The sequence below is a fragment of the Bison bison genome, unplaced genomic scaffold (genome assembly GCF_000754665.1).
Source record: "Bison bison bison isolate TAMUID 2011002044 unplaced genomic scaffold, Bison_UMD1.0 scf7180017864148, whole genome shotgun sequence".
Taxonomy (NCBI): domain Eukaryota; kingdom Metazoa; phylum Chordata; class Mammalia; order Artiodactyla; family Bovidae; genus Bison; species Bison bison.
In genome coordinates, this window is record NW_011494720.1 from 9,214,870 (window position 1) to 9,223,857 (window position 8,988).

At 47.1% G+C, this 8,988-nt stretch overlaps 1 protein-coding gene across 4 annotated transcripts in view; it reads left to right on the forward strand.

The window, feature by feature from the left end:
- SLC22A1 (solute carrier family 22 (organic cation transporter), member 1) overlaps positions 1–5,855 on the forward strand; it is a 37,201-nt gene extending 31,346 nt beyond the window's left edge. For 3 of the 4 annotated variants that reach the window (XM_010840892.1, XM_010840893.1, XM_010840891.1), the window contains 3 exons: positions 1,339–1,451; positions 3,176–3,275; positions 5,660–5,855. In XM_010840892.1, the coding sequence (XP_010839194.1) occupies positions 1,339–1,451; positions 3,176–3,275; positions 5,660–5,768 (322 nt within the window). In that variant the 3' untranslated portion in view covers positions 5,769–5,855. The remainder of the gene's footprint in view (positions 1–1,338; positions 1,452–3,175; positions 3,276–5,659) is intronic. The other variant, XM_010840894.1, reaches the window with a different exon arrangement.
- Positions 5,856–8,988: the final 3,133 nt, after the last annotated feature.

The window sequence follows — 8,988 nt, forward strand, 5'->3', positions numbered from 1 at the left end:
CATCTCCTTCTGCCTTCAATTTTTCCCAGCATCAGGATCTTTTCCAATGAGTCAGTTCTTCACATCAGGTGGCCAAAGTATTGGAGTTTCAGCTTCAACATCAGTCCTTCCAGTAAATATTCAGGACTGATTTCCTTTAGGATTGACTGATTTGATCTCCCTGCAGTCCGAGGGAGTCTCAAGAGTCTCCTCCAACACCACAGTTCAAAAGCATCAATTCTTTGGCACTCAGCTTTCTTTATGGTCCAATTCTCACATCCACACATGACTACTGGAAAAACCAGAGCTTTGACTAGACAGGCCTTTGTTGGCAAAGTGATGTCTCTGCTTTTTAATATGCTATCTAGGTTGGTCATAGCTTTTCTTCCAATGAGCAAGCGTCTTAATTTCATGGCTGTAGTCACCATCTGCAGTGATTTTAGAGCCCAAGAAAATAAAGTCTGTCACTGTTTCCACTGTTTCCCCATCTATTTGCCATGAAGTGATGGGACTGGATGCCATGACCTTAGTTTTCTGAATGTTGAGTTTTAAGCCAACTTTCTCACTCTCCTCCTTCACTTTCATCAAGAGACTCTTTAGTTCTTCTTTGCTTTCTGCCGTAAGGGTGGTGTCATCTGCGTATCTGAGGTTATGGGTATTTCTCCTGGCCATCTTGATTCCAGTTTGTGCTTCATCCAGCCTGGCATTTCCCAAATTAGTAACCTCCCTCCTGGAGTTCATTCATTTGCTATAAGGCCCATAGAACTCAGGGAAGCACTTACACTTTCTCATTTGTTATAAAGGTTATAAACAGGCAACCAGAGGAAGAGATTCGCAGGCAAGGCTAGCAGAGTCCCAGCACAGGCACTTCTGTCCCCCTGGAGCTGGGACGTGCCTTTCTTTTAGCACGTTACGTAGGCGCGGTTGATGAAATAATCAGTGATTTTTTTTTTTTTTAAAGAATATGTATTTATTTATTTTTGGCTCTGCTGGGTCTTCGTGGCTGTGCTCGGGCTTTCTCCAGTTGCCGTGAGCAGGGGCTACTCTTCCTTCGGGACCACGGGCTTCAGGAGTTGCAGCACACAGACTCGGTGGTTGTGGCGTACGAGCTTGGATGCTCCACGGCATGTGGAATCTTCCTGGACCAGGGATCGAACCCATGTCCCCTGCATTGGCAGGTGGATTTCTATCCACTGTGCCACCAGGGAAGTCCAGTCCTCAGAGATTAATCCCATCTCCAGCCCCTCTCCCCTCCCTGGAGGTTGGGGAATGGGCGGTGTAATTGCTGTAGCGTAAGTTTACCATTTGGAACACTGATTCACAGAAATGTCATCTTTTTCGGTCTCTGTATTTTACCAGGAACCTTGGCATGATGGTGTGTTCCTCCCTGTGTGATTTGGGTGGGGTTCTCACCCCGTTCCTGGTCTTCAGGCTGATGGAGGTTTGGCAAGGCTCGCCGCTCATTTTGTTTGGTAAGACTTCATGACACGTTTATTACTTCTTATTCACAGCCCAGTGTGAATAGTCGGTAACTACTGGATGAGTGAATGGTACCCCCAGCGAGTGTACAGAAGGGAAGGATGGTGTCTGCCCTTTCATTGTCTCCTGGCTCCTCTGTCTTGCTTCACGGGAAAGATAAGATGCCGTTCTTATAACATGGGCCAGAAGTTTATGTCCTGTGGCTCTGGAGTCCAATAATTCCTTCTACAGAATAGAGCAGGAGAGCGTTTTTGACGTAGCCTCCCGGTGTCCTGTGAATGTGACTCCCAACTTCGGTGAACTTAACATGTGAAGATGCTAGGCTGTCACTCTTCTGCTTCCAGATCTTAACAATCGACAACAGACACACAGGCACAGTGGGAATCCAAGTTTAGTACCTGGTTTGTTACTGATTATGTTAGATTAGAGGAGGAGGAGGGAACTCATCCACTTCTCCCCAGACCTGCCACTCAGTGGAGGGCAAAACCACTGCGCACGTGTGGAGAGCTGCCACGTCTGGGCCAGGTGAGCCCATCAGGGTAGGGTGGGGCGGGAGTGGATGCGTAGCGAGAGAGGCCCACACTGCCCACATCCGCATCAGCTGGGCTCCATGTCGTATGTGTGTAGTAGCTGTAATATACACTGTATAGGTTATATATGGGCTCCCCAGGCGGCGCAGTGGTGAAGAATCTGCCTGCCAGTGCAGGAGATGCGGGTTCAATCCCTGGATTAGGAAGATCCTTTGGAGGAGGAAATGGAAACCCACTCCAATATTCTTGCCTGGAAAATCCCATGGATAAAGGAGCCTGGAAGCCTGCAGTCCATGGGGCCACAAAGAGCCAGATATAACTGAGTGAGCATGCATGCATAGTTTATATTATACAATTATATAATATATCATATTACATTATATTATATATATAAATATAATAAGGGCTTCCTAGGTGGTGCTAGCGGTAAGGAACCTGCCTGCCAAGGCAGGAGACATAAGAGATGTGGGTTTGATCTCTGGGTTGGGAAGAACCCCTGGAGGAGGGTGTGGCAATCAATTCCAGTATGCTTACCTGGAGAATCCCATGGACAGAGGAGCCTGGTGGGCTACAGTTCATGGAGTCTCAAAGTGTCGGACAAGACTGAAGTGACTTATCCTGCATGCACGCGTGTATATAATAGTTGCTACATATATACTTTATACATAGTTAAGAGTTAAAATTGAGTTTCCTATCATTCCCAAGGTACCTGAATCGATAACCCCCCTAATATTTAAACATCAGTTGCTCTAGAACTGTATTCTTAGGTAGATGTACTTTGAGGCTTTCTGGGTAGCTCAGCTGGTACAGAATCTGCCTGCAACGCAGGAGACCTGGGTTGGATCCCTGGGTTGGAGGAGGGCATGGTAAGTAACTACTCCAGTATTCTTGCCTGGAGAACTCCATGGACAGAGGAGCCTGGTGGGCTACAGTCCAAGGGATCACAAAGAGTCAGACACGACTGAGCAACTAAGCACAGCACAGGTGTACAAGGAGGGAAGTGTTTCCTTTCTTACTCTGCCATTTCCCCCGTTATCGTATCACTTTTAATTTTCTAGACAACGCTGACTTTTTGAAGTGGCCCTCGCTCATGTATTGCCTACGCATCTCTTTAGTTAGCTGTCATCATCTGTAAAAGGTGTTGGCCATGCTCTAACGGCTCCATGTTGAATCTGTCTCATTTGAAGCGGCCTTGGGGCTGGTTGCCGGGGGAATGACGCTGCTTCTTCCGGAGACCAAGGGGGTCACTTTGCCAGAGACCATCGAGGATGCCGAGAACCTGCAGAGGTGAGCGCCGGCCACTGAGGGACCCAGAGCCCCATGTTAGACTTGCCCTCCCGGTTATGAACACTCTCCATTTCCTGTCTCCTGGGAGAGCTTTACAGGTCTTGTGCGGCCTGTTATCACCCCCAGAGCTGCTACAGACAGAAACACAATGCAGTGACTATTGGCTAAAAAGGAAAGCAGGGAGAGCCGGAGTGTATGTTTTTGGTTGGCAGTCACCTGCTCTAAACCGCGAGATGCAAGGTTTTGTTTGTGATGCTGACCATGCGGAGCACCACGGCCTCTAGCTCACTCCAGAGTTGCTGGGAGCTATTTTTAAATCAATCTTCTGTCTTTTTTGTGACTCTTGGTTCAAATTCCTTAGTGACTTTCTTCACAAAGAAGAATGACTTAAAACCTTCACTCCTGTAACAGGGACAAGGGCTTCATTGGAGTCTCAGGTCCTACTCTTAGAGGCACCAAACAGGAAAGGGAGAAAAAGTGTCCGATGATGTAGTCATCACAGGCTTGGCTCTTGGATTCTATGTAAGGACCCACGTGTCCCTGGGAAGTAGAGCGAAGAGACTCTGGGGACTCGTTAAAGCTTAGCTTCAGTCCAGGGGCAGCCACCTACTCGGCCATGTGACCTTGGGAATATCATTGAACCCTCTAACCTTCATTTCCTTGCCTGAAAAATAGCCACAATAATACTTAGTTGAGAGATGTGCTGTGAAAATTCAATGAGGTTAAGTAGGTGACAACGACTTATCCACAGCCCAGCACATAGCAGGTGTCCAACAAACCTTGGATTCTTGCCATTCTTCATGCATATTGTGTGATTTCCTCGGTGATTCTCAAATTTACTCTGCAGAGGAGTCACAAATGGAGCTTGCTAAAATGCAGATTCCTAGGCCTTTTAGGTTTTGGACTTCATAATTGAATGGGGGAACCTGATCTTTTCATGACGATCAATACCCGTCAGCGCGCCTCACTTTGAGAAATTCTTCATCTCTCAGTACTGATAAGGGACACATGCTCTATGTGAACTGTAAGCACATTTTGTCGTCTGTGTAGCAGACACACACAGCTACACGTTTGTCCTTGATGACAATGTCTTCCTCTGGCCCCAAGGAGTAGACACATATAGCTAAGGCTAACTACCTGATTTTGAAAAGTTTCGTTATAATTTGTAAATAGACACTTGGTCATCTTTTATGATGCTGTGTTTGTCCCTTCACTCCATCATCAGAGCTATTCCTGCCCGGCCAGGGGAGGCCAGGGCTTCTGCTTGGAGCTCCATGCCGCCATGGACACCCTCTGTTCTCGATAATGCCCTTCACTATGTATAATCACCACTTATTTCATTATCTGTCTTCTCTGCTATACGAATTTCATAAATAGAGAGATCATTTCAACTGATACCTTCTTGGGACTTCCCAGGTGGTCCAGTGGCTAAGACACCACGCTCCCAAAACAGGGGGCCCGGGTTCAATCTATGGTCAGAGAACTAGATTCTGCAACCAAGATCCCTTGTAGCCAAATCAATGATTTATTTAAAAAATGACACATTCTTCCCTACTTTCCAGGAAACAAGGTCAGGGATTGGGAGTGATGGGAGCTCTGGCTAATAGATGTCACACTGCGTCAACTTCACTGAGTTTCAGGTGCCCATCCTCGCAAAACCCTGTGAGGCAGCTGTTGTCATTAGCTACAGATAAAGGAAATTGTGCTAGATACCCCCGAGCCCCAGCTTCAAAATGGAACGCTGACTCTCAGGGGATGCTGTGAGACAGAGACACAACAGAAGCTCTGTGGAAGGGCCAGCAAACTCTTTCTGTAAAGGACCACGGAGTAAATACTTGCGGCTTTGGGGACGTGCAGTCTTTGTCCCTAGGTTCTGTCCTTTCAGAACGAAAGCGGTCACAGTTCATAAATGAATGGGCGTGGCTGGGTTCCAGCACAACTTTATGTATGGAAGTTGACATTGAGATTTCATCCAATTTTCAAATGTCAAGAAATAATATTTAACATTTGACTTTCAAGAACTATTTAAAAATATAAGAAACCATAGCAAAACAGGCAGAGGACCAGAAACTATCCACCCGAGGTCTCTGCTGAGCCTGTTCTTCTTCATCACCTGCTATGCACATTCTCACCTTCGGAGACTTATTCCCAGATGAAACTTTGCAACAGATTCTTAAAAAGCCATTATTGATATTAACTTAAAAACTAGAAAAGAGATATTTATTTCTTTGGCTGCATCGGGTCTTAGCTGTGGCAGGCAGGATCTAGTTCCCTGACCAGGGATCGAACCTGGGGCCGCCTGCTTTGGGAGTGTGAAATCTTAGCCACCGGACCACCAAGGAAGTACCTATTGTAACTAAAATTTTTCTTTTTGGTCACTGCAGGAAAGCAAAACCCAAAGAAAACAAGATTTACCTTCAGGTTCAAACATCAGAACTCAACACACAGGCAGCCGAGAGAGATGCTTCGCAGGGGATCGCACAGCAGAAGTGAAGACCGAGTTCTCACCCTTTCAGAAGCCCTGAACGCTTCCTCCCACCTGCCTGCCCTCAAATCAATATCAGTTCTAGAGAATGCTAACTGTGCTTTGCTCTATTTTGTTTTCTTGAAGTCTCGCAAAGCTCTGGCTATCTTTTATCTACTTATCTTCTTTAGTGAGAGCTATTGGTGGTTAGCAAGTACTTACTTATCCAAAGTATTTTGAAAGCCCAGTAGCATTTAAATACTGTTAGACCAGAGGCCTCTGTCATTGGCTTCCTAGAATAAGTATTGTTTTATTCACTCTCTGAAAGAAGACGTCTTTGTAGGCATCATGTTGGCAAAAGTATTTTAGCATGTAGGCTCCTTGGAGGACTACTGGTTTATGAATATGGTGACTCTTCCAGCCAACTCTACCCTAAGCATGCTTATACACTCGTGATGGCACAAAACAGGCTCCTTATTCCAAGACCAGAAGGTCTATAAGAATTTTGGGGGAAAGAGTTTCGGCGACCCGCGTTTTAGGAATGCCTCGTTCTATTTCACTCTTGCTTTTAGTTCTTATTGGTGATTCTAGAAGGTGACCTCATATGCCAACAATGGAATATCACAGTGAACATACAAAAAAGGAGTTCAGCTTACTTTTTATAATTTTTTAAAGAAATGTTTTGACTTCACTGCATGGCATGTGGGATCTTAATTCCCTGATCACGGATTGAACCCATGTCCCCTGCATTGGAAGCGTGGAGTTAACCCACTGGACCACTGAGGAAGTCCCAAGTTCAATTTACTCTGAGTTAGTAGTAACTGGCGGAGAAGGCAATGGCACCCCACTCCAGTACTCTTGCCTGAAAATCCATGGATGGAGGAGCCTGGTAGGCTGTAGTCCATGGGATTGCTAAGAGTCAGACATGACTGAGCGACTTCACTTTCACTTTTTACTTTCATGCATTGGAGAAGGAAATGGTAAGCCACTCCAGTATTCTTGCCTGGAGAATCCCAGGGATGGGGAAGCCTGGTGGGCTGCCGTCTATGGGGTCGCACAGAGTCGGACACGACTGAAGTGACTTAGCAGCAGCTGTAGTAACTGGTTCAAGTTCTAGTTCAAGAAGTGATTTCAGTTCTTAGAGAAAACAGAAACTTTGTTTATTTTAAAAGTTCTTTATTCGTGAGACAAACCACAAATGAGGACCCTTCAGGACACACTGTGGGAGAAAAGATTCGAATGCAAATTGGAGGCGTGATTGAAGACATGTGGTATTGCCTTATAAACACTCCTGGCCAGATTGGCTGAGCCAAGGGACGGCCTCGTGGACTCGTGATATTGGGATTTCGTTCTGGGCAGCACTGATCTTCCTTTGAGAGTGAACATGAGCTAATTGGAAACCTGAAACTCTGCCATTGGTAAAACAACAAAAACAAAAAAATCAACTAGATTCGAATTTTTAAAATTATAAATAAATAAATAACTAAAACAAAACCACATCTGGGGCGCATGGAGGGGACCTAGTGCTCCACTTCAGCTTCTCCCAAGCAAAGCCCCAATTCTGAGTCTTCTCTTTCTGACTGTCACAGTTATACTCTTTACTGGTAGCAAATACGTTCATTGCAGGCTTTGAATCAGTTTTTCAAATGTGTATTAAAAAATACCCTCTCTAATTTTCCTTAGAATCTTGGGCAAAGCTCCTGAAGAAGGCTTTAGACGGAGAGGTTGCTGTTTTTTCAGTCTCTAAGTTGCGTCTGACTCCCGGCAACCTCATGGACTGCAGCATACCAGGCTTCCCTGGCCTTCACTATCTCCCGGAACTTGCTCAAACTCATGTCCATCAAGTCGATAATGCCATCCAACCCTCTCATCCTCTGTCACCCCCTTCTCCTCCCGCCTTCAATCTTTCCCAGCATCAGGGTCTTTTCCAATGAGTCAGCTCTTTGCATCAGCTGGCCAAAGTATTGGAGCTGGGTTATTGTTAAAAACAACAGTAAAACCTCTGATTTTCTTTCTGCTTAGAAGACATGTCTGGACAAAGTAGACACGTGGTTCTGGGAGAGAAGCAGGTCACCCTTGAACATCACAAGGGTTTGGATCAGAGTGAAGCCTGTCTGAACCGTGAAGGAGTGCTTCTCTGGCATCCTGGGAGCAGCTTCTCCAGGGCACAGGAGGAAAGCCATGTGTCAGGAGGGGACATTGGGCCCCCGACTCCTTGCTGTAGCTACAACAGAGCCAGAGTCATTCCTTCAGGGGTCGGTGGGTGGGGGTGGGCCACAGAAGGCAGGCGAACACTTAGAGTGCCTGGGAGGTGTGACTCAGGCCTCAGGAAGCAGGCAGCTCCTGGAAAGGGCGTGGCAGCCAAGCATCCCCAGGCCTCCCCGGAAGAAGTCTTGTTCCTTCAGCATGCTTCTACTGAGCACCTGCTGTATGCATGCCTCTGTCATCTTGGCCCCTTAGAGAACCGGAAGGAAGCTATAGATGTGCTGGGACCAATGCCCACATGAGGACTCACAGTAGAAATGAAGCCTTTGTGAGGTCATTTCAGTCATCCTGTTGGACGTGGAGGAGCAGCACAGCCAGCCTCAAAGGAAGTGGAGGGATGGGAGGGCCTCGACGTCAGCTCCCCAGCACGCCCCAGGTTCCTGCAGTGTCTAGAGCCCCACGTTTAGAGATTCTCCCTGCAGGTCTTGAAAGCTAACCACTGATGAGACAGAGGAAGCAATGGGGGCGGGGCTGCCTGCCTGGTCGGACCCAATGGGGACAGGTGGGCGGGGCCAGTGTCTACAGAGGGCGGGTGATTGCAGGACAGGAAGCGTGCTCCCTGGGACACAGTGTGGCCCTAAAGTGGCAACGTTATGTCACAGAAGGGGACCCAACCCTGGAATGAGCCGAATTTGACTCCCATGCCTCCTCCACCATCTGCTGATGTTATGGCCTCGTCCCAGCTCCAGTCCACCTGGTCCCCACATCTGCATGGCCCAGGGGACCTTCCGAGCTCCAGCTGGAGAAACCACTGAGCCATCCGACACTGCAGTCCCTGCACTGGTTGCTAAGGGCAACGTGTCCTATTTCCACCCCACTATGTCTGCTCTCTGCGGGTGAAGGTCCAAAATCTGATATTTCGAGACATTGGTAGACTTCCCTGGGGGTGCGTTAGTCTAATGCAGTGGTTTAAATTTGCCTGTAACTGAAATCTCCCAAACATCTGAAGCTTAAACAAGATAAGAGTTCTTGCTCACATTGAAG